Below are 14,116 nucleotides of genomic sequence, written 5' to 3'. Positions count from 1 at the left end.
CTCTGACTCGGAGCCTCGGCATTCCTCTCCAGAGAGTTCCAGAAGGAAATCAATGATAGTGGTACGTTTTGCCACAAAACGCTAAAATAGCAGTCAGTGGAGCGATTTCCCTGACGTGCAGGTCTAACGGGCTGCGCTGAATCGGAAGCCTTGCGCGGTCAGCCAGCTCGTTAGATCCTCGTGAGCAGCCATTCTAAGAGACTCTGCTTCTCACACGTTTTCCTGCTCATTCTGTCCCGGTTCAGCCCTATCGGGGCTGCTGCTGCTCGAACTTGCCTCGTAACCGCCGCTCAGGGACATGAGAGGCCAGGGCTGTTGGACGGAGTCTAGCAGCAGAGATAAAGAAGAATCCTCTTCCCGCCCCCATTATACGGGATCTGTTGCCTTCCCGAACCCGGGTTCCCGACCTTCATCCCAGCTGTAAAGCGTCCAGACCGTGGAAGATTTCCCTCGGGAGAACGCTCGTGTTCGCGATCCTGGCGATGCTCAATTATGTGCGGGGAATGGAGGCAGGGTAGGAAAGACCCCGGAATGTGAAAACCCAGAAAACCCTTCAGTCATTCATTTTATTTTATTTTATCTTATTTACTTATTTAAAAGATTTTTATTTATTCGACAGACAGAGATCACAAGTAGGCAGAGAGTCAGGCAGAGAGAGAGGGGGAAGCAGGCTCTCCACTGTGCAGGGAGCCCAATGCGGGGCTCGATCCCAGGACCCTGAGATCATGACCTGAGCCGAAGGCAGAGGCTCAACCCACTGAGCCACCCAGGCGCCCCCAGTCTTTCATTTTAAACAACTCCCCCCCCCCCCAACCCATGATGCCTCTTCCACAGCCATTCACCAAAGGCTGCAGCTGGGAAGTGGACGTGCTCGGGGGGTCCGGATGACCCATCTGAGATCGCGCTGGGTTTTGGTTCCTTTCCACGCCGTGGTAGAATCCAGTTTGCATTACGAGTAACGCAGCCTGCCAGGGATGCTGAGAACAGCACAAGCTCTGGGCTGTCCCCCAGGGGCCCTGTCAGCCCCCCACCTCCACCGAGGAGGGCTCCGCTGGGGGTCCTGGAACAGACCCCCCCCACATAGAGGCGTGGGGGCCAGGATCTGCACTGTCATCTTGGAGCTCAGCACGAGGGGCTCAGGGGCTCCCACGGTACTGAGGCTGCCCATTACGCCGGGTGTCCGGAGGGTGTGGATGTGGGCTCTGGCCAGGCATGGGTGGCCTCCGCCTCGGTCTGTCTTTGAGAGGCAGGAAGGTCACTCCTGACAGCGCAGACGGGAGCCTCAGATCTGGCTCTGAAGGGCAGGCTTCCGAGCGTGGTTCAGGGTGAGCGAATGGTAAGTCAGACTCTGCTTTGCAGCCTGGATTCCTTCCTCTATGGCCTTCATGCCCTCTTCAAAGGTGACTTCAGGATCACAGCACGAGACGAGTGGGTCTTTGCCGACATGGACCTTCTGCATAAGGTTGTCGCTCCGGCCATCAGGATGTCCCTGAAGCTTCACCAGGTAAAAAAAAAAATTAAAAGATAAAAATAAATCCATTTTTTAAAAAGGATTTTTGAGAAATCCTTTCTCGAGGGGCAAACAAGACCTTTCAAGTAGGTCCCTTTTCACGGCATGACCTATGTGAGTGGGTGTGTCCCTTGGGTAACAAAACACTGAGGCCACCCAGGTATCCTTGACATCAGCCAGCGGCCACTGGTCCTCGAGAGTGGCTAGGAGGTGGTGATACTCCGCTAGGAAGAAAAGGAACTGGCCAGAGAAAATGAGGCCAAGCCACAAAGCTGTTTCCCTGGGCACGTTCTCCTCCCGCTCGGGATGCGGGAGGAGAGTGGGAAGACAGTCCACACAGACGTGAGCCATCAGCTGGTCCCTGTCCGCACCCTCACCCCCGCCGCACCCCCCGCCACGGCCGCAGTCAGCTCTCCGGTCCACGCTGAGCCCGCAGTCAGACTTCTTTCCCCCAGGACCAGTTCACCTGCCCCGACGAGTATGAAGACCCAGGGGTCCTCTATGAGGCCATCCAGTCCTTCGAGAAGAAAGTCGTGATCTGCCACGAGGGTGACCCGGCCTGGAGGGGCGCCGTGCTGTCCAACAAGGAGGAGCTGCTCACCCTGCGGCATGTGGTGGACGAGGGCGCGGATGAGTACAAGGTCATCATGCTCCACAGGGGCTTTCTGAGCTTCAAGGTCATCAAGGTACAGCAGCCCTACCTGCCGGTCAGCACCGGTGCTCGCATCCCTGCACCGGCCTCTCGTGCAGGGACATGGTCTTGGAGGAGCAGAAGTGGGCCGGGAGGCCGGCATCATTCATGGGGTTTGGGCAGAAGTCCTGGCAGATGCCCATGTAGATGAGGGTCAGGATCTGGCTTACTCGTAAACACTTTCTAGTTCTCCAAACTTCCAGATCTCTAGCAGCCTAGTCCTGGACCCGAAGGCTTACTACCCAGTATTTCTTCTCTTTGTATCACTTCCAACTGCTAGACCGAAACAACAGCTTTCTCTTCACCCCATTTCCCCACGAAAGTGGTGAGATCCCCATCTTCTAGGACTGCTCATCCGACCTGACCGTGCAAACAGCTTCGGGCCCGAGCGGTGTGGTCCCCGATGTTCTGGCCCGCAGCCCTGCTCACGGTCTGGAGCGTAAAACCAGCGACTGAAAACACGCGCCGTCATCCACTGTCCTCCCTGTTCCTTCCCCAACCCGCAGGTTAACAAAGAATGTGTCCGCGGCCTCTGGGCCGGGCAGCAGCAAGAGCTCATATTCCTTCGGAACCGCAACCCGGAGCGTGGAAGCATCCAGAACAACAAGCAGGTCCTCCGAAACTTGATCAATTCCTCCTGCGACCAGCCTCTGGGGTACCCCATGTACGTGTCCCCACTAACCACGTCCTACCTAGGGACCCACAGGCAGCTGCAGAGTGTCTGGAGCGGCCCGGTCCCTCTGGACAGCATCAGGACGTGGTTCCTGACCAAGTGGCTAAGGTAGGTCTTTCCCACCCAGGCCTTCACCCAGATGCTGGGGAGGGCCCGGGGGTGGGGTATGGAGAGCTCCCTGACTTCTGGTTAGAGTTTCACTGTTCACCAGCATTTCCATGTACGATGGAAACTGCTTCCCCCAGCGGCCCGGCAGATCATTTGTTTCCGCGAGCGGCTTCAGACGGTGGGAAACTCACACCCGGGAAACTCACACGATGAGACTGTTCCTCACGCTTGCCGGGGCTGGGGTCTGGCTCGTGTTCCTGCAGAGCAGCCGAGGCTGGGGGTCGCTGGGGGTCACAAAGCACAGCTGTCAGGGAGACCCAGCCTGAGGCCCCCCCACCCCCAGCACGCGGCCCTCATCCGATGAGCCCTCCGCCTGCTCGTAAGAAGGTCTCTGGTGAGCTGGAACGGATTCGAGGAAGGGTGGCCGGAGGGTGGCCGAGCGGCTTAGCTCAGGCCTCAGAGCCCGGGGTGCTTCCGGAAGGTCAGGGCTGTAGCTCACTCATCCCAGGGCACTTGAGTCTGGGAGCAGGAGCGCCCCCCGCCCGCCTCCCTGGCACAGTACTGCGTGGAGCGCGGTCTCCCACCCTGACTTCGACATGGGTGCAGTGGGGCACAGGAGGGGGCAGAACTGTCCGCTGAGAGTGCTTGAGACCCCTCTCCCCTCACAGGGTGCGGAAGGGCTGTGATTCCGGCCAGCCAGGTACCGGTAACATTGAAGATGCGGACGGGAGGGCTGCCCCCTCTGGCGGCGGCCGCGCTCCTGGCGGCGAGAGCCAGGAGAGCAGCACAGAACAGCCCAGAAAAGATGGGACCCGCCACTGGTCGCCCCGCGAAGGGACACAGAAGACAGGTGGGTGCAGCAGGGCCTCATAGGTACTGATCGAGCCTCCTGGGGTCCCAGTGACCAATGTCACGAGTGATGCTGTCCTCCTAACGTGTAACAGCTTCCTTTTTGCAAAAAGAAAAAGTCAGAATTGGGTCAAAGGATGCTCCAAATTTACTGACTCTACTTGCAGAAAAACTCTGTTAGACTGTGGTTTTTATTTATTTATTTTTAAAGATTTTGTTTATTTATTTGACAGACAGAGATCACAAGTAGGCAGAGAGGCAGACAGAGAGAGAGGGGGAAGCAAGCTCCCTGCTGAGCAGAGAGCTCGATGTGGGGCTCGATCCCAGGACCCTGGGATCATGACCTGAGCCAAAGGCAGAGGCTTAACCCACTGAGCCACCCAGGTGCCCTAGACTGTGGTTTTATACTTTATCCTCCTCTTGTCTGTTACTCTAGCCAGCCATGTGTCCATCTGTCCACTGGCAACGCCCTCCCCTCCTACATCTCACTTGTCTGGTGGCCACTGGATCGTGTGTCTTCTGTGTCTGGCGGATCCGTAGCTACCGATCCAGCCTGCTCTGCGTGTCCTCCAGAGTGGCTCATCCCTCTCTGAACCTGTGGGGTGCAGACAGGACTGCTGCTCCCCCATTCCTGCTCCTCTCTGGCTCCCACCTCCCCCTGTACACCTGACATGCAGAGCATAGTAAGATGGGGGGAGGGGCACCAGCACACAGAGGCGGCACACTGGTCCATGTCTGGGATGAGTTTAAAGTCTAAAACCGCTTTTCAACTCCTGCCCACCTAGTTCGGCTCAACCGGACGGCTGAGGTTCTGGAACCCGTGCCACTGGGGGGGATGGGTCTGGAAAGGGGGCACTGAGGGCTCACAGAGGACATACCAGGTGGATGGACGCGGGAGAGGCACGTGCTCTGTCCTGGTTCCTGCCCGCACCTCGGCGCTGGACTTTGCCCTTCGCAACCTGGGAGGGATTTGGTCTTTTTGCCTGTGGGCTTCCTCACCATCCAGAAGCCTTCGTTAAGTGCCTCTGTGTGCCTGTCCCACAGGCCAACTCTGCACCCAGTGAGTTAGCAGGGAACAGTCCCCGCCTCCTGGAAATGCCCCGACAAGGGTGAGGATTTCACTGCAACAGGATTTACATAAAACACGGGCAAGACAGTAGATAGATGATAGACAGAGAGAGAGAGAGATAAAGACGGACAGACAGACAGATGGTAGAATAATACAGACATATAGAGAGACAGAGACACGGGTGACAAATGGACGGACAGCGAGAGGAGACCGAGAGATGGAACGACGGGAGCTAGAGAGGAAGGAAAGGAGGAGGCAGGGGGAGACAGGGAGACGGGCGGCGGGGCAGGGCGCTTGCTGTCAGCTGCTCCCGCTGGAGCCACCTGCCCTGAGCGCGCAGCGGAGCCCCTGCCAGCCCGAGGCCCCAGCGCGGGGAGGATCTTCCTGCTCTGTTAGCACGTGTTTTACTGCATGAGCAACGTTAGGTTTCAGAATCACTGAAGCGATCTTCCAGATGGGAAAATGCAAGGTGGCTTCCAAATGGAGACAGGCCTGTGTGCTCGGCACGTCTGTCCAGGGGACTTGTCTGCACCCCCGAAAGTCTAGAGCCGGGGGTGGGGGGCGGGATGGTTCGGAGGGGCCCGAGCTCTTGAAGAGGTGGAGGCGGGCGCGCCGGACGAGCCTGGGACCCCGTGAGACGCCTCTTCCCTTTTCCACGAGTAGAAAGCGCCACTGCTGCTGGGCCAGGCAGACGTCAGTGTCCCTCCCTCCGCCCAGGACCCGGACACCCTGGGGAGTGACTCTGCTTCCCGTTCCCAGCCAGAGGCCTGCAGCTGGGAACACAGCAGATCTTCGTGGCAGACGCTGGAGTACGATCCTCCAGCCCCAACCAGCTGTTAGTTGGTCATCACTGGTTCTTAGAACTGCTCCTACCAAGGCCGCTCCTGGCTTTCTCTGCTCTACAAGGTACCAAGGCGGGCCGGGGACATCACCCACGGGCCTTGGGCTCCCAGCCCGAGTGACCGTCAGTCCCTACCTGCAGCCCAAGTCTGCTTCAGGCTCTGAGACCCGCTGTCGTCCTGTTCAGGGGCTTCACAGAGCCCACGGCCAAGCACCAGTGGCTTTGAAGTCACCGGGCTTGCTGTTGTCCCCTCCTGCTGTGCACCTGCCCACAGGCCCACCCCTGCAGCAGTGACAAAGCATAGTAGTAAGTAACAGCTCCCCAGCCCCAGCCCTCACAACTGCCTGGTGCCATCCTGCGTGCTTTCCAAGTGCAGGGTCACTGGTCCTCCCTGTGCCCCAAAGAGAGCGGCCCTCCCTGTCCTCATCTTGCCGCTGAGGAGACGGGCCCAGAGAAGTCACCGTGCAGTCCCCCAGCAGAGGGGTTCAGACAGACCCAGGTGAGACAAGCCCAGAACCTGCTGTCTTAACCACCGTGCACGGTCCTGTCACTCTAGCCCCAGGGATGTTGCGTCCCCTCATTGAGCACCACCCTTGTCCCCAAGCCCAGGATCGAGCCGATGGAGCCACCATCCTGCACCTGGCCGAGCTCTCCATCTGTGCCGCGGGCAGGGTCCCCGCCAGGCCCGAGCTTGTCCTGTCCCCAGGCTGGCAAGGGCTCTCAGTGGGAGCGGGTCGGCTTGTCTGTCGTTTCCACGGCTCCCTGGTCCTGTGGGAGGCGGCGGGCGGGAGGAGGACCTGAAGGGGGGGCTCTCTGAAGTGGCGGCTAGGTGGCCGCTCAGGTCTGCGGTGGCCCCGTGCTCAGCAGGGTGGTCCCCTCCCCCCACCCTAAACTCTGACAGCTGAATTCACTGAGGCTTCCTTTAGGGTTAGACCCTGAGTCCTCTTCCCAAGCGGGACCTCATCTGTAGGCAGCGTCTGCTCACCACAGCCCTGAGCAGCAACACCGGGTGCTGCTGATCCTGTTGGCTCGTCCTTGGTGCCCCAGAGCCCCGTCAGAATCCCACCGGGGCCCAGCTTCACATCTTTCGGAAGTTCTCCAGGAAACCTAGCTGTGGACACACTCCTGGTGATGCATGTCCCTGGCCGCATGGGGCTGGCACAGTCCTGGGAAGAAGGGGGACCCCACAGGGCAGCTGAGGACCAGATCCCTGGTCTCCCGCAGGCTGCCGCCACCCCCAGGGCATCCAGGCTGTGGCTCTGGAGGCAATCAGGGTCCCCGGCTGGTTGCGGAAAGGTCCAAGTTGTGCAAGGGGCCACCCTTTCCAACCATCTGGATTAGCGTCCCCAAGGGGCCCCAGGGAACTGAGGGAAGCTGGGGGTCATGGGTCCCAGACAAGAAATGGCCGGGATCACCCCTTAACCCCCTCCCCAGATGAGCTCTGGCTGATACAGGGAAATCTGGAGACGTGCTGGCATAGCAGATCCCCCAAAAGCAATTTGGAAGGCCCAAAATGGGTACACAAGAGGGGACAACCTATCTCTCCCACTCAAGACGCAGACACCTCTCTGTCCCTCCTGCCCCCTGGGAAAGTTCAGTGTCACCTTCTTTTTACCACCACCGTGGCTGAAGCCATACGGGGATCTCTGCCACCTTCCGGTGAGGTCCTTTGCACCTGCCCGCTCCCTGTGGGCAGTACAAGGATGGGACCCTCGGCCCTCCTCTCCCCATCCCTCAGCAGTTAGAAACACGTGCTGTCTTGTAAGCAGCAGTCGGAGTCCCGGGGCCCGGAGCACCAAAGCACAGGACGGTGAGAGCTCCTGAAGCTCCCGTGCTGTGTACCCTTAGCCCCTGGTAAACAGCAAGGACCGGGAAGTGCCCACGGTGTTGGGGGGGGCACACCCAGCTGGCCCTCCGAGGACTGGCCTGGACCCCTTCTACCTACCTCCTCCTTGGCCGATGGCATGGGCACCCAGGGAAGGTTTCTGGCTCTGAGATGGCTCAGGGCACAACGTTTTCCATTCTGAGGCCGTGTGTGCAGTAGCCCCGGGGTTGTAGGGACAGGAGGTCCCGAGAAGGAGCCGCCCTCGGGGAGGGGCAGCCCCACCTGGCTGGCCGGCCCTGCCCTGGGGGGCTCCGACCTGCTGCTGGGATCATTCCACGAGGCGCAGCCAGTGGTGGGAAGCCACCCAGCCGGCCAGCATTTCCCCATTCCCAGTCCCCAAGGGTCCTCCCGTGGGGCTGTGGCTTCTCCGGCTTCCTTACTCTCCTGCACCCATGGAGAGCGCAGCTCCCAGAAAGAAGTCAGGAGCCTGCCCAGCCAGTGCGAGGACAGCCATGAGGCTGTTCGCCAGTCAAGGGTTGGTGACTCCTGCGCCCAGATCTCTCTGGCCCCTGGAACAACAGGGGAATCCCCGTCCCAGGTCCCCACCCAGAGGACGCCCTCCCGTGCACAGTGAGGGCCTGGGGCAGCCTGCAGGTGCACATCCGGGGTCTCGGCCTCTCGGGCACAGCATTTTCTAAGCTTCCCACATGGTTCTGACGGCCAAGGATAAGTCAGTTTTTGCAGGTGGGTCCCTGCTGTCCCTTACTGCCAATCCGTGGGCCGAGCCTGTGGGGATGAGGCAGTCATTGTCACTTCAAGGGGGCCGGGAGGGCGGTGGCCTGTACCACACACTGCCACAAAGCAGACAGTGACCACCACGTGCTAAGCGCCGTGTGGGAGGGAGGTCCCGGGGTCAAGGTGGGGGCCGTACTCTCTGAAAGGGCACGACCGAGAAGCCGAGCCAAGGAGCAGTGATAGAACAGTCTGAAGCGTGACTGTGAACCAAATTCTAAGAAAGGATCTTGTTTCCTGGTGTCCAAGCTCAACTCCGTACCTGGGGACCCAACTGCTCCTTCCAGCCGAGCGTCCCCATCCTGGGCCCTTGCCAGACTCCCAGAGGCCTGGGGTCTTACTCAGACAGGAGCACTGTCCCCAGCCCGCCACCCGGTGCCTCTGCTGACCCTGCTGTGCCCAGCACTCCCATGTGGCCTCAACTTTGGCCCGACAGCCTGCCGTCTTCTTGCCTCGCTACGAAGTAGATGTCCCAGCTGGGAGGGGACTGGTCCCCGTGGGGGACGCTGGTGACCTCCTTGCGGAAGGCAGTCAGGAATTCCCAGCTAGTCTGAATCCCAGACCGGCAAGGAAGACCCTAGCTTTCAGCCGGCGAGAACGAGCACCCCCACCTTCCAGAAAACCAGCCGAGATGAGAGAATGGTGCTGGCTAATGAACCAAGAGAGAATTTGTCTGGGTATTTCAAAACCCCGGTTCTGAGGAGGTTTTCCGGGGAAACACTCATGATCTGATACTGATGTAATTGGCAAAGGAAGTTCAATGATCAGAGGACGATCCTGGGCAGCACACATGCCTCTGCGTAGGTTTGCTTACTTGTTCCACTTGCAAAATTAATTCAGAAAAAATCAAGAGCCACAGTAACGACAGAGAGAACAAAAAAGTCTGAAGCGAGGAAATGCGGGGAGGTACCCCTGTCTTGCCTCGAACATAGACCATTCCCCTCTGACACGTAGATGGGTCTTTGTCCCCTTGTTCCTGGAATTAGCTGGGAAGCTCCCCGACCAGGTACGGGGGGTCTGCGACCCAGCATCGAAACCACGGACTTGCGGGTAGGTGTGGAGTGTTTCTGGACAGCCGTCAGCGGGACCGCGTAAATCACACACAGATGCGCGGCCTTGTCGGACTCTGAACAGACTAACAGACCACGGGCTCTGCTACTTCTGGCCGTCAGGGTCCCTTTTCTCCCTGGTTTCCCTCCGTAAGAGTAACTCACTCAGCTCTGCAGCAGGGATCGGCCAGATGTGCCCCGTTCCTGGGGAGAGCCCGTGTGCCAGGGGTTGCCCACACTCATCCCGCGGGGCTGTGAGCCACACCATGGGGGCCGCCCCCCCCCCACCGTGGTCCCAGCCAATGGGCAGGAGGCAGGAGAGACTAGGTGGGGACCCCTGTGGGGAACGGGCACCCCACCATCCCGGTGTCCACACCGCACTAATGTCCACGTGAGGCAGAGGGCCCTTCCGGCTAAGCAGCCGCTTGGAGGTCACTTTTCGGGACCTCCTCTAGACACACGTACATATACTGGAATCACCAGGTGTACAATCAGTCATATGGGGTGAGGCTGAACATGAGAAAATGCACAGGATGGACCTCAGGGTGCCCACCTGTTCACCCCTTCTGTTCCTATCGATTGCCTGCCTAGTTTAGAAGCTTCGGGAGACGTGGATAAGGCAGCTGGTAGAACTGTGACCTCACTGACCGCCCCCTTCAACGTGACAGCTGGACATTAGCGCCCAGTGATTCCTGAGGCTTAAGTCACGAGCACACGCTTTCCTCCCCCTGCTTCTCTGTAAAGCTGCGTGGGTAGGCTCCTTCTCCCGGAGACATGGGCAGGCCCGAGTCCTTGGGGCAGCCCAGACCCTTCTGTCTCAACAAGCCTGGGCACGGGCTGGGGCCAGGAGGGGCCCTGCGGGGAGCGGTGGCCGGCACAAGGGGTCTGGGGCGCGGGTCGGCACAGGCCTGGGCCTGGCCAGTCACGTCTGTGAGGGCCCTGTGTGAGGGCTTCTTACTTTAAGACCTTGATTTTAAGAAAAACTTGGGCAGAAAACAAAGGTTCAACTGGCATGTGGCTCAGCCCATCCCCTCTTACCTTGTTAAGGCGACTAAAAATGCTAAGAGCCTGCGCGTTTTCCCTTTATACTGCCGATCGCATGCATACAGGGTCCAAGGTCTGGGCTCCCCGTGGGAAGGGCGCTTCCCACGCGCCCTTGGACTGCCGGGTGCCCTGGGATCAAGTCCTTCCATTCTCAGGGGCCCCCGTGGGGCTATCCGGGCCTTGACAACAGTGGACCAACTTGGGTGCCTGGGGTCCAGGCTGTCACCTCGCCGCAGGGACCTTGATGCAGGTAAGCCCCTGTGCTCTGGCAACCTGTCCTGCTTTCTTCTAAAGGCAGGAGGAAAGGCAGGAGTCAGTCTGTCCAGGCCCATGCAGCCTTAAGCCAAAGGCCAGCCACGCTGAGCTCGTCCGGCCCGATCCTAGAAAGCCACCAGGCCTTCCTGCAGACATCCACGTCGGTCCATGAGTTGGCCCAGAGGCTCTCGGGCAGCCGGCTCTCCCTACACACGTCGGCCGCGTCCCTGCACTCACAGCCCCCTCCCGTCACCACCACGGGCCACCTGAGCGTCCGCGAGCGGGCCGAGGCGCTGATCCGGTCCAGCCTGGGCTCGTCCACCAGCTCTACCCTGAGCTTCCTGTTCGGCAAGAGGAGCTTCTCCAGTGCCCTGGTCATTTCTGGACTCTCTGCTGCGGAAGGGGGCAACACCAGCGACACCCAGTCGTCCAGCAGCGTCAACATCGTCATGGGCCCTTCGGCCAGGGCCGCCAGCCAGGCCACACGGGTAAGGGGTTCGGCCCGCGGGCCAGGGCAGGCGTGCGGGCTCCTGGCCTGACGCCCCCCATCCGGCTGCCTGTAGACTCCCACCACCTCGTCCACGGGGTTCCCAGAGTGACAGATGCCGGGTAGAGCTAGACAGGAGGTGTGCCGGCCGTGCTCAGAGGCAGACAAGACCCACAGCACACGTCCTGAGGGTGATAAGGTCACGGCGGGCGGCACTGGAGGGGGCCCGAAGCCCGTGCTCCGCAGACCGGTTCTCCCGAGCCCTGACCCGGGGAGGAGAGCGGACACGTGCTCCCGCGTCCGCAGCACGGCGTGTGCTACTTCGGCCTCTTTTCACATCACTCAGGCCCGAGGGAGGGGACAGGACTCACGCCAACACTGGAGTTAGACCCCCACTGCTTCCGAAGCCAGATCTCCCTCCCCAGCTGCCGAGGGGGCTTCTGCCTACACGCATGCAAACGTCAGAAAAAGAGAGGTTGAGGGACGCCCCTAACTACACGGGCACTTGCGCAGAGTCCGCACTGGAGCTTTGTCGGGGGGAGCGGGGAGGAAGGAAATAGACCCCCAGCACTTGCCTTCCGTTCTGCAGTCAGGAGGGAGGACAGGAGGCCCCGGGAAGACACGGGTGTCACACTGGAGGTCTCGTGTGCCCCTTCTGCGTGCTCACACCTTCTCCGGCCAGAGACTCACGCTCTTTACAGAGCACGAGGGTCACCGCCTGCCCGGCTTCGGTTCGCAGTTGGTTACATGGACGTGGATGATGGGGCCACGTCCACGGGGGAGGCTCACAGGCAGGGGCCAAGGGCGAGCAGGCTGCTGACTTCTGGAGCTTTAACTAGGTTTAGTTAGGTCACGACACGTCTAAACAAACTTCTCTCTGTGATTCCGTGTCCCCAGAAAAAACCTACAAAACCACACTTTTCTGCTACCTGCCCAACCCATTTAGGGTACTGTCCATGGGTGTGCTTCTGGGATTCTGGCATGTTTTTGCTCCCTCTTTCCTGCAGGACAGTAGGGTCCCTGGCACTCTGGGCACCGGCATTACTGTTCGGGCACCAAGCTGCCAGAACCCAGGACGCCCAGACACACCGTGACCTCTTACCCGAGGGCCCGTGTGCCCAGCACGTCCACATCACCGGGGGGAAAGTCCCCATGTTCAGGGCCCCCCACCCACCCCGGCATGGCAGACCCATGGCTTGCTTCCTTTCGGTGGAGGTCAGCCCCTCGGGCCCCCACCCCTGCCCTCAGTCCCCTGCCCCGCGGGCGGTGGTCAGAAGCGCCCTTACACGTTTGCTGCCTCTCCTTTCTCTCCAGCACTTCTCCGAGCCGTGTGAGGCCACCGAGGCCACCGAGCAGGGGCAGCGTCACGACCCCCGTCCGGCTGGGGCCATGGCAGAGAACGGGGAGCTGCTGTGCAGGAGAGCCAGCCAGGAGGACATGGGCCTGGACGACACGGCCTCCCAGCAGAGCGCTTCCGACGAGCAGTAGGGACGGTGCTGGCCGGGGCCCCGGCTCGGCAGCCACGAGCACCGCTCTAGAAGGCAGAGCGACTGTACCTCAGGTTTGCACAGGACATCTCCCACGACAATAAAACACTTGACAGCACACCTCCCTCCCCCCACCCTGACGCCGCTCCAAGCTGCCCCGGAGCTCTCGGGCGGGGCCCGCACAACTCGCAGACCTTGAACATTCTAAGGACAGCCGTGTAATCTCCGGAAACAGCTAGACTAAGTAGAGCGCCTGTCCCTTTCCTGCCCTGCAGAACATACGACAGCTGCATGTTAACCGACGGGCGTTTCATGCATTCCCATTAACCACGTTCGAGAAACGGACAGAGGCACGCGTCCCGCCAGGTGCCGGTCAGACGCGGTAGGGCTCCATCTCCGCCCAGAGAAAACCTCACCTTTTCCACCACGTTTACGCAGACGTTAAGTACAAACCAGCTTTACTGGAGCGTGGTAGTGCATGCAGTCATGTCTAAAGTACCCCGCGCAAGACCCAGCGGTCCTAGTGACCCGAGTGCAGACCTCGAGGCCTGCGGGGGCACGGGAAGCCGTTCGGACTCACAGGACGCTCGACCGCACTCGCGCAGTTTCCCACGAGCCGGGCCCCTGCTGCCCGGCACACCTGTCCGCTCGCAGGAATGTTCGCTTGTTTTCCAAGCCAAGCCATCCTTCCCATGTCACGGAACACACACACACCTGTGGTTTTGGAATTAAAATGTTTACAGTTACTGCTGTGTCTGGTTGTGTGGGCTTCGCTGCATCCCTACTGGGAGAACGGTGTTCAGGCAAATTCTGGGACCTTCCCCGAGTGAAACCTGGGGAAAGCAGAAACCCGACTTCTGGTGGATGTACGGGAGGGTGAAGGGATCCTGAGACACGGTCTGTGAAGAATAGCATCACTGACCTGGTGAGCCATCCCTTCTGGAAGGGTAATAGTTAGAAATAGTCATTTTGGGGGCCCTGGGTGGCTCAGTGGGTTAAAGCCGCTGCCTTTGGCTCAGGTCATGATCTCAGGGTCCTGGGATCGAGCCCCGCATCAGGCTCTCTGCTCAGCAGGGAGCCTGCTTCCTCCCTTCTCTCTCTGCCTGCCTCTCTGCCTACTTGTGATCTGTCTGTCAAATAAATAAATAAAATCTAAAAAAAAAAAAAAAAAAGAAATAGTCATTTTGGAAACAGTCCCACAACTTTCTTCAAGGTATGTATGATTTGAAGTGTGGGGACTAGGAGAGGGCATGGCAGAGAATTTCTTTCCCCCTGGAAGCAGATGGTAATTTTTTTTCCCCAAAATAAGAATTTCCAATTAATAATAACAGGTGCCTGTGTAATCAGAGACACTGTGCATTATTCTCAAACCAGCCAGCCCCAGAGATGCAAAGTCGGTTACTGACTGAAATGCAGGTGTCTCCAGTGAGAGGCTG

At 59.5% G+C, this 14,116-nt stretch overlaps 1 protein-coding gene across 2 annotated transcripts in view; it reads left to right on the top strand.

The window, feature by feature from the left end:
• The window catches only part of PCNX2 (pecanex 2), a gene marked incomplete at its 5' end in the record, with an annotated part of 286,590 nt that extends 273,163 nt beyond the window's left edge, over positions 1-13,427 (top strand). The window contains 6 exons of one of the 2 annotated variants that reach the window (XM_080822822.1): positions 1,360-1,504; positions 1,966-2,196; positions 2,708-2,982; positions 3,651-3,832; positions 10,746-11,194; positions 12,508-13,427. In XM_080822822.1, the coding sequence (XP_080678948.1) occupies positions 1,360-1,504; positions 1,966-2,196; positions 2,708-2,982; positions 3,651-3,832; positions 10,746-11,194; positions 12,508-12,681 (1,456 nt within the window). In that variant the 3' untranslated portion in view covers positions 12,682-13,427. Of the gene's footprint in view, positions 1-1,359; positions 1,505-1,965; positions 2,197-2,707; positions 2,983-3,650; positions 3,837-10,745; positions 11,195-12,507 lie in introns of both variants that reach the window. The other variant, XM_080822823.1, reaches the window with a different exon arrangement.
• Positions 13,428-14,116: the final 689 nt, after the last annotated feature.

The sequence above is a fragment of the Martes martes genome (assembly GCF_963455335.1).
Source record: "Martes martes genome assembly, chromosome: 14".
NCBI lineage: Eukaryota > Metazoa > Chordata > Mammalia > Carnivora > Mustelidae > Martes > Martes martes.
Note: the sequence above shows the minus strand (reverse complement) of the source record. Positions and strands in the feature narration are given on the sequence as shown.